Consider the following 16,828-nt stretch of genomic DNA (forward strand, 5'->3'; position numbering starts at 1 on the left):
AATATCTCCTCTTATTCATGTATTATGCAGAGTATTATGTATTCCTGTGCTTCTAGTTAAAGACACATTTTCAGGAGTTTAGAGTAGCAATATGTGCTCTAATGTCAGCAATGCATCACTTATAGTCATCAGTGCAAAGGATTTCCTCTTCAGTAGATAGATGATAGTTATCATAAAAATAACTTGTGTTCTGGATTGCGAGCTGCTGATATGGAATAGGGGAGGGGAGAAGGGAAATAAACACTCATGCAGATGTGGACCCTGGTCTCCCACACCTTTAGCAGTTGTGCACAATTTCCGTTATACTCCAGTATTGCGTTTTGGTTTGTGCTAAGTATGCATTACTAGAAATTCATTTCAATACCCATTTCTAAGCTGAACTAAAATTTTAGTATAGAGACAGGCTTGGTGGACTCCAAAAATGAGTTCAAAGTTGATTATTACAGATGATTCATATTCTAGCATATGTTATCATTTACCATCCAAGACTAGCAAGCATCACTGAATTCCTGCTTCCAAGTAGCACATCAGAGGTGCCAGTTACCTGCCACCCCAAAAGGCCGTCTCAGTCCTTGCGTGCATTTTTTGGAGTTGCTGTCTTTGAGATCCATCCGCCCAACTCGGACTATTTGGCAAACTAAATAAACTTTATCTCTGCTAAGGTCTTTATTTCCAAGATCCTAAGGAAAAAAAAAAAAAAAAAAAAAAGCTAGAAAATCTGTAGGGAAGAATTTTAAACTGGAAAATTTTACAACAGGACCTCTAGTAATAAGTTGGCCTTCAAGAAGTAATAAATAAAACTGAGACCAAAGTAGGGAGGAAAACAGTGCTTTAACGTAGTGTAAAGAAATGTGACACTTGAACATTAAAAGAAAACATAGGAATAAAGGGGAAGGCACCAACCTAGAGCTACAGCAGGTAAGGATCAAATGATAAGGAAATCAATGCAGCAGACATTAAAGAAAAGCTCCATAAATTGCCTTGAGGAAAAATACTGAAGTATTCTGGTGATACTGTATACTGAAGTAAACTGGTGATCTTGTTTTGTTCTTAAGATACCTTCTCCTTCCTTCCTTATCTTACTCAAGTTGTCTGGATTCCAGTAGCAACCACAAAGAAGAGAGGCTTCAATTTGCAAATAACAAGCAAGAACTGGAAATCATGGACTCACTGTGAACACTACTTTCAGATTGTTGAGCATGTCGATTTCCTTTGGAAAACCTCTGCTCCCCCATCTCACCAAGTAGTTCTCACTTGTTTCAAAGATGAAAAAAACAAAAACAAAAACAACAACTTAATGTATGTTTTTTAAATACTTTTCTTAGAATATATGGAAAAACATAACACAAGTTGAGCAACAGGCACTATTCTGTGCTGCTTGAAGGTCAGACCAAGAAAGCTATACAGTAATCGGAAAGTTATAAAAGCTAACTAGACACAACATACAGAATGATATCTGTTTTGGAGGAAACATCAACATCCATGTAATTTGTCCAATAGAAAATAATCTTTTTGACTGTTGCTGTTTTAAATTCAGATTGGCAGGACAAACATCTTTAAAACTTGGAAACACKCACTGTCCGGCAGATATCTGTGAAAAGATTTGGGATCGTATGTCCTACAACTCTTGGGGAAATAAAGCCTTTACCTGTCTTTCCTTAGGGTTTTCTTCATTTTAATGTTCCTTGCATTACTATTATGTTGGCAACTATTACATTCCATTCCATCTAGCTTCCTTCACTATTATTTGGGGGAACAGAGAAAGTAAACTTACCTTATAATTGTTAGTTTCTGTGGGTCATAGAGTGACATAAAGAGCTCTGCATCCTCCCCAATTCGGCAAACAAAATTCCGCACAAATACATACAAACTGTACGTGGGGGACGAAGACATTCGCGAGTACGAGGCATAATCTGGTTGATCTTTTGACTGTTCAGAAAAAAAGCAAATTATTAGCTAACAATTTCTAACTTGCCTATATGGAGCACTTAATCCTGAAAAATGCCACATTTGACACAGTTAAAGGATTAGACAACTGAATTTAAACCAAGGAAACTGTATTTCCAATACATGGCCGTGGTCTTGTATATTCCCCTGAAAGAGATACTGAAAAACACAAAGATGGCTAGGGAATAGGTTTCCAAGCATCCCTTTCCCCTACCAYCTATTTCACCAGTATTTCAACATCCTTTTCTATCGTGAAGCAAGGCACAGTTAGAAGATGCAGAGGTGACATGGCTTCGGGGGAACCCACCTTCCTCTAAACKGCAAGCAGAGCCTTCACTCTATAGAAGGAAATGGATAAGAGAGTGTTCTTTGCAGGGCTGTGACCAGAGCTACCTAAACATGCAAATAATGAAAAACTTGATAAACATGTCTTAAAGTCACTCTTCTGTGAGATTTAACAAACTTAATTGATACTACCAGTAAGTATTTCCTGTCTGGAATTCAAATTCAATTACCTAGGTGTTTCTGCAATTATTTTCTAAAAAGAGAAATCTTGTATTTCTTATTTTGCAAATATTTCCAACGGACAGAATAGTTAGGCCTCTTCTCTTCCTCCTTCCATAGCCTGCAGTAGCCTTTTCAAAAATCCTTCTATTTACTTCTTAAAGAGAAGTCCTTACTAAAAAGAAGCCTAGCAGTGTGYAAGACATGACTTCGGAAAGCAGTTGTGTAGCAGAAGGTCTGTTGTATGCACTCGAACAGGATTTGGTTTAAGATGCTTCAGACAAAGCTCCCTGCTCAGCCCTCAAGGGCTTTTTTTCTTCATTCAGCACTGTTTACTTTCTCCCAAATGAATGAAAAGAACCCAAGTCACCATGTTCCTGAATAAATTTATTATTGAAAAAGTCAAGGAAGTGTTATCACCTGCTTGGCATTTTAAAACAGGAAGCTTTTGCACTTGTCAGCTTTGATAGGCAGGATAACTACTGGTGTTCGAAGGGTTGTTCTAAGTTCACCAGCTTCCTGCTCTAGCAAACTTCACTTCTGGCAGACTATCTAACAAGCTGCAACRTACAGTAAACACCCAGGGTTGCCCAAGGATCCTTTAAATAGCAGCTTTGATTAGTCAAGGCTTGCAGCCTGAACTCAAGGTATATAATCACTATGTGAATGACATTATTTATTAAACAGTCTACTGCTTCATATCTACTTCCATTTGGAAGGCAATCCAAATCCAAGAAAGGATTCGAACAATCCAAGAAGGGATTTAGAGGCAGTTTTAGAAACAGACTTTTAGTCTGACCCATAGACTGAAGAGTGCTAGTCATGGGGATCATCCATTCCTCCTCCTTGAATTAGCACACACAAAAAAGCAACTGTCTTAAATCTGAGACACAAGTTTGGAGGACAAATTCTTCAAAAGAATTTTCACAAAAACATTAGCTAGACAAGCTAAGAGTTAATAGATGAAAATCTCCATGTCTGTGAGCCTGTAGCATGAAATTAAAGTCAGGAAAAAAGTTTGATCAAGTTTCATGGTAAAGTTCCATCCTTCAAGCCTGCCACCTTTTCCCCCTAACCCTCTATTTTGGTTTCACTCAAGTGTTAAGTTTGGTTCATCGTTCCTACCATTTCCTCCTTAATCCGCTCAGTGATTTTATTAGTTGCTTCTTCATGTGCATGAAATAGGCTGATGACACTCGTTTTATCTGGATCCAAGATATTCCCATCTTCATCTCTAACTATCAAGTCTAGCTCAAGTATCCTGTGAAAATTAAAAAATGAAACACACACAAAATAGGGCAAGGTTTTTTCTTCTATCAAAATAAAGCTGGAGCATTTTCATAGATGTAGCAGTGCCTTARGTTTTAAAGTGGTAAAATCAGTTTAAACACACGCGGTGTTATTTCATTAAAAAAGTGTTAATCAAAAACTAATTTTTTTCAAGCTCTTGATCCTTACGTTTACATTTTGGAACATCGAGTTGGAAGCTGTCACTAAAGCACGTAGCACATAACACATGCTCTGTATTCAAAATCACATTTTGCTTTAGTAAGTCCTCATCTCTTCTGCCTTTTTCTCGTGGGATATATAAACGTGTTAGACACATAGGTTGAACATACTGTTTGATTTGCATTCTCGGAGTACGTTCTGTAACTAGAATTCAGAAATCTGTGCATCCAAACCATAGTGACCAAGCAGAGCTGCTTTATAGCTCATGGTCATTGCTTATTTCTAGCCACAAGCAGCTTGAGACTTGCAGACATATATAGGTCTTCAAGCCACAACAACCACATCATTTGCAATAGCTCAAAACCATTTATGAGCAGATTGTCTCCTAATATCAGTATCATGACAACAGGCTTACTCATTCTGCCCTCTACCAAGCATTGAAATATCGTCCACTACTTGCCATTACTCAGTTTTTGCTAAAAAAAAGCCTTGTGCTGCAATGACATTTTGTCAGCAAAAGACAGACACAGCATTTGTCAAGCAGCTGTCCTGTCTACAGTAGTTTCACTTCCATTAGCAAAACCAGAGTTCTGCCTGGAAACTCCCGTGTCGATGTGGGGATTTTGCCTTCAAGACAGGCTTGTACACCTCAGACTTCTGCTCTTCATCCACTGTTAAGGTCTGCACACCGCTCTTCATGCAGTAGCTTAATTCTCCTAAGAGGCAGGTGGTGTTTTTGAAGGATGGGTAAAAAGCTCTGGTCCTGAGTACACCAGTTTTACATGTCTATAAAGGACGGTCACCTGACTTAGGCTATCTGATAAGTTTTCATTCTGTAATAAGTGTTTCGAAAGAGTTAATTGCGATAGAAACCTCAACATCGGACCTTCTGTTCCCAGAGCAATAACAGGGAAGACTTCAAAAAGAAGGGTTTAGTGCACCTACATCCTACATACATATTGTACAAAACTTCAAACAGGAAGAATTTCTCTATTGTTTCTGCATGCTTTAAAACTGTTTTCCAGAAGCAGTGTAGTCCACTTACTTGTTACCATAGTCAATTCGGGAAGTGACTTTCTGCTTGAGTTCCTTCAGCTCATCTTTTGGCAGAGTCCCAGACAGAAGTTGTGACCTCCACTCCATTAAGTCACACATCATAGACTGTACCTGCTGGAACCGCTCATTCTTATTTGCCTAAGATAAATAATAGATTCAAGATAAGAAGTTTCAAGCTCTGTACAAAGTGGAAGTGAAACACTGGCCTCGACAATTCAAGGATGTGTCTTATCTATGGTTAACCGTTCAGCTTCCAGAGTCAAGAATTAAGCAGAGTGGGAGCAGGAACCCATTTAAGTCCTGTTTTATTTCTTTACCTCTGTCCATTCCTCCAGAAACTCCCCCACGTAATTCAACCAGCCTGCCTTCTTCCTCTTCCCTTTAAACAAAGGTTTAAAAGCAAAATCCCTCATATTATAGGAAACAAGTTACATAAAACAGAATCAATCCACATGCAGGTAGAGAAGGGTATGAGTTTTTGTTTATATACTTGTGCTTTTCGTTGGATTCAAAATCATTAACTGAAATCTCATGAAAATTATTATGAAAGCATTTTTCCTCTAAGGTACTCATGACAGCATGCTGGAAGTAAAAACATGTGACCATAGTATGTTAATACTTTAAAAGGCTACTGAAAAAAGTGGGTGGACACACAGAAGTCACTAGAGCTATTTCAGAGTCACTCATTAAAATATATTCTATCTGTTGACTTTAGTAAGAGGAAGACTGAAAAGTGACCCATTTCTCAATATAAACRCATCAGTGAGGAAAATTACACAGTATTATTCAAGACTTCTGGCAGATACAAAGCTAAATCTGACAGCTGGAAATTAGCAGAAAAAGACACAAGCAAATGACAGCCAGATTCATTGGAACAGGTTATCTACTAGATTAGACTATTAAGGGCACTGGAGAATTCAGCATCTTATTGATGTTTTCCTATCAGTACTTAAAGCAATTCTGGTAGGCTGAAATTAAACAACTCACTAGCATACAAGTCACAGATTAATACTAGGTTAAAAAATCAACTATGATATGCAGATTAGCCTTCTTGGCTTAAATTTTCAGCTATATCTSAATGTCTTCTAGTGCTGCTTTCTTCCTACCACTCACTTCCTGCCACTATTCTAGGTTATGCTGGTAACCCTGAATCACTTACTCCAGTACAATTTCAGTTTGAATTCTCTTCCTCCTAAAGCCTGTAATACATTGTTTTTGTAAGGGAACACTACCAGGTGGCCATTACAGTCACATACAAAAAAAAGAACCATCATTGCATACAGCTTAGCACAAGGAAGGCAGATGCTCAGTACAACACTGTTTGGACAAATTCCTCTGAATTCACTGCATGTTTTATGTATTGTTTTTGCATAACAAAGAACTGCTAGGATAAAATGGATTCTCAGGTGGAAAAACAGKTTTTTTTTTWAAGAATATAAAGTGAAGATACTGCAAGTGAAAAAGATTGTCACTTSTCACTGAYGTACATACTACAAGTCACCCTTGAACAACTTCTSTTAGAGACTCAAGAACACATTAAAAAGTGTTCAAACTTGTTCAAATCTTAAGTTTAATTTCCATTTGAAAAAATGATCAACTCAGCAATCATGAAAATATCATTTGGCAATTTAGGCACAGGACACAACGTTCAATCRGGGGGCATCAAGTTAAGCAAATCCACAGCAACAGCTGAAATCCTTTTAACTTAAAATCATAGAATTGATCTAAGTAGAAGTGAGGAAGCAGTTTTAAATTGTGCAGATTTCTGCCTTGCATCTAGGTGAAGATACTAATTTAAATAAAGCCTCAAAATAGATAAATAGCAGTAACAAACAAGTCACATGTGGCTTACAARAGCTTCATACCACATAGAGCTGTTTCCAGATGCTGCCCCATTCCCAAAGGGTAGTGGTAACTTCTTGTACTAAGGGGATTTCAGCAGGTATTATATTTTCTGTATGTCTAGGAAAGAAGCAAATTAAACACAGGATAAAAGAACGTTTCAGTTTCATGGCTTTACATTGTAGTTAATGTTTTTAAGGCACATAAATGACAAACTTGATTCTTTAGCAGACTAGGTCCTCAACTTATTGAAACAGTTAAATTCAATACCTTTTCTTTTCCACAGTAATGTCCTTGATGTGGATAAAAGATTTAGGAAATATTCCCTGTTGGGAAAGGAGAAAACAAACAAGAGAATCCGCTCACTTATATATCTCCAAGAAGAGTTACATTACATAAATGAAAGCTTTCCTAACTCTACTTTTATTCTTTTTTTTTCCTCTCCATAAAACTGTTAACAAAATGCTTTAAGAAAAGAAAATCCTTTCTTTTGGAAAGCATAGAAAGGAGACAGTAGGACCATAAACTCTGCAGTACCCTTAGGCAGATGTGGCACCACTACAGTTGAAAATATGAGCACATTTTACGCTACTCAAGGCTAAGCAGCAAGATGCCCAGCAAGGTATAAGTGACATCACATTTCATCTCATTTTCAGAATTCATTCCTAATTGCGCTGTGCATAGAAAAGGTGACCCGACAGTTAATTTTTGTGATGGGTCCAGACACTACAAAAGCTGAAGCATTTCAATTGATCCTAAGGAACGTATCCTAATCCATCCATGACCAACCTCACGCTAGCTAAAAAAGCTAGATTTGGTAACGGAACAAGGATTTGTTTGGATTTAGCTCTATTAATAGCTGACACTCATATCTGAAATTTGATGTAACCCTAGTTAGGTTACAGTTAACGTCATTTTATCCTAAAAATCCTTTCTCTTGGTACTAGACCCTCAAGGAGCTGTGGTCATAGTGACCACACAGTAACAACCTCACACTGCTTCCTGTGCAATCTGTGCTCCATCGAGAAGCAGGTCCAGTAGAGGCAGTTGCCTTCTCACTAGACCAAGCAAGCAAATGCAGTGCTACTCGGTGTAATAAGAGCTCACAAAGCACAAGAAACATTGGATAGAAGGCTGGATAAAAACATTACATGTAGTTCTCATCTGTATTTTGTACGCACAACCATTCAGCATTTTAATGTTAMGTCAACTGTCTAAAAGGTCAATAAAGTAAGCTGAAATATTTTACTATCATCTACAGACATATAACACAAGTTAGTTGCTGTAAGATCATGGAAATTATTGCTAATACTCACAAGCTGTTCAATACAAAATAAGAACAGAAATGGATGTCTTCAGACTCTTCTGATTTTTCTAGTGATATATTCCTGGCAAAGAACTTTTCTGCTCCCCAGATATTCCTTTTTAAGTGGCTGTGAAGTTTTAACATCCTTTCTYCAGGCTATAGAAGCCACTTCTTCCAAACGTTTTCACTTTAATATAGCCTTAGGACTCCGGATTGCAATGCCCTGGGTGTTGCCATTTCAACAAAGTCTGATACTATTATTGAGTTCCACAATACATTTTTCTTATAGAAAGATGCATGCACTTAAATTCTCTCATTGCCTAATTCTTGAGCCTCTTTTGTGATCACTACAATATTTGTTGCTTAAGGATGCATATCAAGACTTGTGCTTCATGGGAGGCGTTTATAATGAACACAGTCCTATGAACTCTTACAAAACARAACAAAGCAGAAGCATACACATTTTGCAGGTAATGAACTCCAGTAAGTTATTTCAAGGGTCATCTTCATTAGCCTGTTATTTCTTTGATTTTCTTCTGCCTGTCCTAACTTCTAATATTAGCTAACATTGTTTGGGACAAGTGTTGATCATTTTATTCATACCGAAGGAAGAGAGATGGATTTCACTGACTTGATTCATCAGCGTAGAACTGTCTCATAAAACACACTGGGAAAAAAARTGGCCTCATTTCATGTATTTATACCTTAAACCGTCTCATACAAACGAACGCTGTCATCTTACCTCCAGTCCTTTGTGTCTTACTAGATAACCCCTGTACCAATCTAAAAGTAAGGAAGAAAAAAGCATGCTCAGTATAACATAAGATGTACATAAAATAGCATATATTCAACTCATGCTTTGTGTTTAATCTAGGAATATCTGTCATAGGATGCATAAAAATCCTGGAGTTACTTGCAAAATGTGCAAGCAAAAACAAAGCACGTGGCAGGAAGCATGCTTAGCATGGCCTATACGTTGATAAGAATGATCGTGTGATCTGCTTTCAAGAGCTACAAAGAATAGATAGCCTTACACAAAAAAAGGAAGAAAAAAACATTTCTTTTTCTTATTTCTTTTTTTTCCTCCAAAAAAAGAAATAGAGTAAGAATTTGTATGTTACATATATAAGCACATAAAAACCAARGTCACTCACAGAGTTAAAACACCCATGAGGCTCTTTTCTATCATGAGGAGCTAGACCTTTTGGAGACAAATAAGCAGCTTGCAAGTGTAATGTTCGAGTTAGATTCCTTAAAAATGAAGAGCTGTTATGAGTTTTTTTGTTCCATTTGTCAACTAGGAAATTCGTTTGGGAGTGGGTGGGGAGAGAAGCGGAAAACAAAAAGAAAAACAAACACCAAAATAAAGTTCAATTTAGCAGCAGCGATAGGAAACTCTGAATGAGGCTTTGTACTATTATAACTCTGCTAAACCACAACAAACCTCTCTAATGAACCTAAAACGAAGRGTTTGACCTTAATCAAACACTTAATTGAAAGTTCACATCATGATAAAACATGACCTGCARAGCAACAATAAACAATTCTGTATGAACTTTAATTTTACCCCAAAGAAGAGCTTTTAAGACTAATAGCTCATGCTTCATGACTATTTTCATGAACAGGCTTCAACTTGGCTACTAGTTTTTCCTTTCACACATCTTTAACACAAAGACATTTTAGTCAACCAAGCCAAAATAAATCGAACACGGCTGTGAGGAAAGGCATTATTAAAAAATGGCAGGGAGATTGCTAAATTTAAGCATAGTCCCCAAAAAGATTCTGACCTTTTTTTTTCCAGGACTAAGAACTTTGGCCAGTGTCTATTGAGCAAATAAAGTTCCAACTCCCCTCAAACTGAATGATTTGCCAGTAACGTCCAATTGACATACTGTGGAAAATCTGTTAYATTTCGTCTCACTTGCTGTGACTGTACACGTTCTATTTCCCTATTTTGCACACACAAAATGARCAAAAACGACTTAAGATGTCGACATGCTTTCATTATTCTTTAGACACCAGCTGCACCTGGCAGYGTATCTTGTTTTAGATACTTATACAGAAACTTCCTTATCTGCATAATATCAAAGATGTGGAGTTACAAGATACAACTGTCAGAGTAGAACACTGAAGGTCATTTTTAATTGATTTTGCAAAGCTTGAAACACCTCAGAAATCCTTAGTCTCTTGCCCAAGACCACCATCATTTCAGAYTGTAAGAAAATTACAATGGCTGTTGAAGAGACACTCACTGTTGAATTAGTAAGAATAACCGCTCTCTGATTGCTTTCAAAGAAACTAAAACCCTCAGTAGGTCTCGCCAGCTGGAAGAGAACTCAGTAAGAGTGCGAAGGTACTCAAAGCAGTAAGGAGAAATACACTACCACTGCAGGACAGACAAGGATTTCAGCCTCACAACTGTACTAAGTTTTCCTTTTGTGTTCTCAGATTTTTCAGTCTTTATTTATTTTACAGTTCTGCTATTTGGTGCTATGTGGATACCTCCACATAGCCACTCCATATGTTGGAATCAGCCTCCTGAATATCAGTCACAGCCAGGTTAAAGAGAACAAATGCTGTTCAGCCTGTCAGCTAACTTAGAGCATATGCAGAAGTGTCTAATCATGCTGATTTAGCAACTACTTGAAAAATACCAGAATTCCATCTTGTATTATTAGATGATTGTTGAATTTCTCAACAAATATTTAATTTAGAGGCACATATGTACTCCATTAGATGTACACCACGCATAACACGAACCAGGATGAACTTCACAACTCTTCATTCACGTTGACGACTTCCTCATTTGATAATTGCTTCCCAGGGAAACCACACGTGCTGTAACACTTGATTTTGGCTCTCCCAAAATTACTAAGTTCTTCCTCAAAATAGACAACCATAACCAGTAAAAATAATATCATCAGCAAGCTACGTATGTGAAAAGAGTAACCAGTATAAAGCAACAGAATTAAATTATCTAACCAGAGAAATTTGTAGCCTGAAGGCAACTGACTTACCTTCGCAGGACTCCAAGATATGGACCACATCACCAATCTGGAGAGGTAGCTGTGATACCCCCGTACCTTTGAAATTGTATATAGCTGAAAATTAAAGGACAAAAATATTAGTTTTCTGTACTGCCTTATACTACAATTTTATTGAAAAATACAGATGTGGATTAGTATTCTAGTCCTAGGATAAATAGSCTACAATAAAATAAGCAAATGAAACTATAACTTTATCAACAACCTTCCTCTGTTATCATTGCTTCATCTTTTCCCTTGTAAAAATGCTAAGGTGTCAAAATGCATATGCTTGAAAATAAGTGTTTTATAGCAAGTATTTTGCATAGGTTTTAGAGAACCCCTTTAGGTAGAGGTCTTCATAAGCACACGTGTGTTTTGCTGGAAGCTTTAAGTCCTAGACCAGTAGACTAAGAAGTGCACAGTATACATAAACTTATACACTGGCTCTGGGGAGACTGAAAAACACAGGAATAATGAATTTATTGAAATCTTTCCAGGGTTAGTGTGTTTCATCTTAACAGAAATCATRTTTCATATAGGAACAGTGAGTGTTTCGGCATTTTGCATGTTTAATGTCTGTGAAAAAGSGACCCAGAAGCAGCAGATCTGAAAGTTCTTTTAACCAGCATCTTATCAGTATGTGTTAAAAAAGAAGTTTCAGAAAAAAAGCGTTATTACTTCTAACATTCTAGGGCTACAGGATGTGGGCTGCTAGGTAAGCATTTGTTTCTGTATATTCTTTTCCTCRTGGGTTTGCCTATAGACTTTCACAAAAATGCTGCAGGGTTATTAAAGCCTAAGGGAAATAGGGAAATGATTTAAAAGATGCAACTCTAAAGCCATAGTTAAACTGCACTAGGAGAAACTATCCAGAAGCATCCATGAGCACTGTTGTGCAGCAACAGGATAAGTTGACAGGATTCTCTCTCATGACTGTCTTGCAGTCCATCCACACTATTTACACGTGCAGAACACTTGAAACCTGCAGTATTTTGAAGTAGGGGARGGCTGATGAGAAAAACCTATTCTTGCATTTTCCTCTCCCCTCCAGGCTTCTAAGCTAGAAGCTTCATTTCCGCTATGTCAAAATACATAGCGACTGACACCTTTTATTTAAACATCTTTCTTAAAAATGGTTTAAAATCAAGTGAAACAAATAGAAAACCTAAGGTAGGAGTAGACATAAATCAGTTCAACCTCATCAATTTCTTAGGTATGTCAAATGTTACTTAATGTTAAAACTTAAACAATGTTACTTATTCCTAYGTATTTTAAAAAATACACCACAGCTTACTGCTGCAGTTATCCACCAACACAGATGCAGAAGACTTAGTCATATATTCACACTGCGTATTGTTTTCGCTTTCTGGCAGTAAGGTTAGTTATTATGTTGAAAAGCCCAGGAACTGACAAAGGAAGTGGCTTCATCAACCCAAGCTTTCCTAAATGAGTAAGTGGAAACTTACTGATGAAAGAGATTTGATGGTGCAATTTGGATTGTTTGGTAGGATGCGTTTAATACTAACCTTTATAAAATTTTAGCAAGTAAGCATATCTAAATTTATRAGAAGGAATTATCTGCAGTAGGTAGTTGCAAGAATTCCATAGACCACTCAACACCCTAATACAACCAGCTGTATTGTAACCAGATGTACAACATCCCCGGCTGTATGACCTACAGCACCAGACTTAYAGCACTTAGCTACCACACCAAGTCATTTCTGAACCATGAGCTGTGCATGAAGGACTGGTTTATGTGTCAGCTGCAGTCAATACCGCTTCCCTCAAAATGCAGCTCTCCATCAGGTGGATTGTTGAGGCTTGATCAGGCTCAACAAAATTCCACACTTCTCCCCCATTCTTCCCCCGTCTTCTGAATCCCAGMAGCAATTACTGAGCTCAGGAGCCACTACAAACAACAAGGCCAGTTTTCTGTAGGGTSTAGACTGTGTGCCAAAATCACTGCCTTGAATTTTATAGCTGAGGGAAGGAAGGGGGCAGGAAGGGGAAGGAAGAGCCTATACCACAGATATGCCCCCCACAGTACAGTACCTGAAAACCCTTATAAAGCAAGGGTTTCTTTTATCTGCCTCAGGAGGTCATCAACTAAAAGCCAACAAAAACAATATTGCTTCACAAAGCAAACTTAAAAAATGAGATCAAATAGGTCATATGAAAAATGTGGCAAACTGAACTGTGCCCTGCCACCAGTGGGTTTGGAATTCTGCCTAAGGATTGTGTAAATGTCACCCACGTGCAAAACACTCAGAACCCTTCAACATTTGGCCCAGAGCTGAAGAAACCTAACCAAGTCCATCCTATGGAGACTGACCTGAACTCTTATATTTGCATTTAACTTCTACATACCTGCTCTAAGTATATAGTCCGCAGATAAGTTTTTTCCACATATATGGCAATAGTGTACAACAATGCACTTAAACTTTTTYTTAAACCATATAGATGCATCATATATGTATGGCTATGAAACATCTTTACCTCAATCACTGAGCGTGTACATGTTTTCAAAAGGAAAATAATCATGAAAACCATGTAAAGGAATTTATGCTGATAATCCAAAACACAAGGTAAAGCAAGCAGTCACTCTTTGTCTGGAATAGATTCTTATTAAAAATAAGACTAMTATTTTGAAAAACTGCAGATTAAGATAGGGAAGCAGTTAACATTTTATCAAGTTTAGCTTATGTTCCCTTAGGGCACAAGAGGACAAAATMGAAATTGTGCTTTGGGCCTTACTCGAGATCACACACAAAGCCTCATAGGAACCTCAATAATTTAGTAATAGAACCCCTTTCCTTCAAAGGATAAGTAGGTAAAAGCCTTTTTAACAGTTAGCTTCCCTGACTACTTTCCCCCTTTCCACTTAAAGCACAGTTTCAAAGCTACACCTTTCTAAGGCACACCTCTGCTGCGCCAGCTCTTAATTTCAATTTATCCCAACAACAGAATAATCTGGGATTATTCAAATGAAAAAGCTATTCAGAGTTCTAACAGCCTGTATTGAATAACCTGCTCCATTTTGCTTTTAAAACTTTTGCTTTTAAAACTAAAGCTTTTTATTGCAACTTGACTTTTACAAAAAGGAAAAAATTACTTTTTCTCCTGATCAATCAAATCCCTCTAAGCCTGCAAGTGTGAAGCTTCTTTCATACTAGCCCTGAAACTGATCAGTGCTTCTGTCCCTATGAGAGCTATGATCCAGAAACTATAATACACATAGGGACAATAGCCACCACAGATCCTGCCCTATTCTGCCAAATCAGTAGCTTTCAAGAAAACAGGTACAAAATCAAAGTCTAGTTACTTGTTTCTGCTTTCTCTTTGTAAAACTGAAACAAACAAAAAGGCTTCTTCARATCCTTCATTTTGTAATATGAACTACCACCAGAACTTCCATTTCACAACTCGACCACTTCTGCACATGGAAGCCAAACAGGAAGACTTACTTTTCCTTTTATTAATTCCTTAGCTAGTCAATACCACRAGTTATGATTATTTTAGATAAAAAATGTCTTCTAGAAGAACCAGAGGATCTCAGGTAAATAACTAKGCACTAGGAGGTAAGAAAGCAAAACAGAAAAACCTACCCAGCACCAACCACTGCCCTGAGGAACTGCAGCTCAATTGTGCAGGACAGTGTTTCAGTTCTATGAACACTTATTAAGAAAGAAAAAGTATAGGAAGAAGCCATGTTTTCCAAAGTTTAAAAGGGCCTTAGTTTAACCCACATTCAAGTCTTGCTGTTACCTGACAGCTCAAGTGACCCTGTTCACCATCCCTCCGAAGCAGCAGTAAGTTTCCCCTTCCCCTACATTTCTTCAGCTTAGTTTTTAGCTGCTACTCATGATAAAAATCTTCTAGTTAATGKATTGCTGAAATACTGAGGCAAGAAATGCTGCATTAGTGTGAGAAYAGAAACACAATATTCTATCAAAAACTCAAAGTTTGGGAGTTATCTGCGGAGGAAGATCTCATCTCCCAACGGACATTCGTTTCTTACATTTCTCTTGGAGAAGATCAGCACAYATTACAAAAACTTGCAATTAAGCCCAAGATGGTACAAATGGAGGGTGTTATCACACTAGAGAAGACACCTGCCCACATCCTGTTCACAAGTTGAAAGGACGAAACTCAAAARGCAGTTTACTAAGTTACCTACCCACACCGCTCTTCTTCTCTGTCTTGTGCCATCTCGCCATCATACATGARTTGATGAGGTTCCAAGGATGCCTGCCAGCAGGAAACAAGATTTCAAGGATGCCAGTGCCAAGATGGATCCGCAAAGGAGCTGGAAGCAAGATCAGTTTCCCAGCGAGGACCAGGAGGAGACAGAGGCAGCTGAGGCAGCTGCTAAGATTGTGAGATTTGCTGCCGAGAGCCGAGCTTCCTTCCTCTTTTCTCAACTCTACTTGTACCAAGCGTTGTGCCTTCTGGGGGAGGGGAAACCCAGCCCAGGCCTTCCGATTACACAAGACAGGCAGCAACATCTGAACAGGCACAAGGAGCCAACACCTCCCCTCTTGCCCACCTACTGCACTGACTAGTTTGGATAGAAGCTGCAAGGCTCCAGCAACYAAGGCTCTTAACATTGAACACTTTGTTCCTTGGGAAACACGGAGTTCATCTCTTGAACTAGACTGCAAAAAGAAAAACAATTGCACTTTTACAATCTGCTTTTTCAAGACAGTACTATCTGAATAATTCCTTAGCCTGTCCTGAAACAGATTTCTTTTTTGTACCGTACTTCTCTTGGTACCACAAATGAAACGCGGACAAAGGCACATGAAGGAATGGGTGTGGTATGAAGTACTATTCCATTCAGTTTAAGTTTGGAGGAATATTTAGAARATTCTTCCCTGTTTTTTTCTTAAACAAAGAAGTACTTTCCTAAAAAAAACATTGTCAAGGCAAGGCTTCAGGAACTGAGGTTACATATTACCGCCTGCACTTCCACACAGATGACTGCATAGCAACTTAAATAAGGAAATTTGGGGAGTGCAAAAATCTAACCAAAGCATTCTTGGTTTAATAATTGGATTAAGGACAGCAGACTGAACTGAGAACCTMTTAAGTCATCTTCATTCACATCTGTACTCACAGTTAGGAATTACAGAAAACAGACTGTAGAAAATGTACTGTTATCSTTTGTTCATCTGTCTCCTCCTCAATATAACAAGTATACAACAACCCTGTCCTTCTAGCAATTATACTGAAAGTTAACTATCATTTTTTAAATCAAAGCTGCCTTCAGGTTGTCCTTGGATAACACATTATGTCAGTCTGAACTGTTTATACATACACACATACTAGCTTAGCTAAGAGTTACCTAATATTTACCTAAGCTATCCTCCCCCATAAAATAGCATCAATAAGGCTAAAATACGAATTAAATGCATGCAACTCAGATTATCTCCATCTACCATTAGCTTCATCTACAGAATCAGAAATCCTTCTATTCCATTGAATATCTAATACTGTTCATCTTCTAAGCATGGATCTGGAGACTCAATGTTTTAGTTCACCATATACTTTCATGGACAACTTCSTGACCACACTGCACAGAATCCTTGCTCTAGCAATTCATCCCTTCCTGCACATCCCCTTTGGCYAGAAGATCATGACCAGCCTTTGCTCTACCTTAGTATGCTCTCCTATAACACATAATAAGCCTTTCTTCAAA

At 37.9% G+C, this 16,828-nt stretch overlaps 1 protein-coding gene across 1 annotated transcript in view; it reads right to left on the reverse strand.

The window, feature by feature from the left end:
• The window catches only part of DOCK2 (dedicator of cytokinesis 2), a 133,341-nt gene extending 117,979 nt beyond the window's left edge, over window positions 1-15,362 (reverse strand). The window contains exons 1-10 of the mRNA XM_026035679.1: window positions 15,308-15,362; window positions 11,122-11,205; window positions 8,847-8,887; window positions 7,069-7,124; window positions 6,822-6,918; window positions 4,946-5,094; window positions 3,577-3,712; window positions 1,775-1,929; window positions 1,172-1,253; window positions 545-680 (exon numbers count right to left, since the gene is read on the reverse strand). Of these exons, the coding sequence (XP_025891464.1) occupies window positions 545-680; window positions 1,172-1,253; window positions 1,775-1,929; window positions 3,577-3,712; window positions 4,946-5,094; window positions 6,822-6,918; window positions 7,069-7,124; window positions 8,847-8,887; window positions 11,122-11,205; window positions 15,308-15,350 (979 nt within the window). The 5' untranslated portion in view covers window positions 15,351-15,362. The remainder of the gene's footprint in view (window positions 1-544; window positions 681-1,171; window positions 1,254-1,774; window positions 1,930-3,576; window positions 3,713-4,945; window positions 5,095-6,821; window positions 6,919-7,068; window positions 7,125-8,846; window positions 8,888-11,121; window positions 11,206-15,307) is intronic.
• Between the last annotated feature and the right edge of the window lie 1,466 nt (window positions 15,363-16,828).

This window comes from Nothoprocta perdicaria, unplaced genomic scaffold (genome assembly GCF_003342845.1).
Source record: "Nothoprocta perdicaria isolate Ctin4 unplaced genomic scaffold, notPer1 scaffold_165, whole genome shotgun sequence".
NCBI lineage: Eukaryota > Metazoa > Chordata > Aves > Tinamiformes > Tinamidae > Nothoprocta > Nothoprocta perdicaria.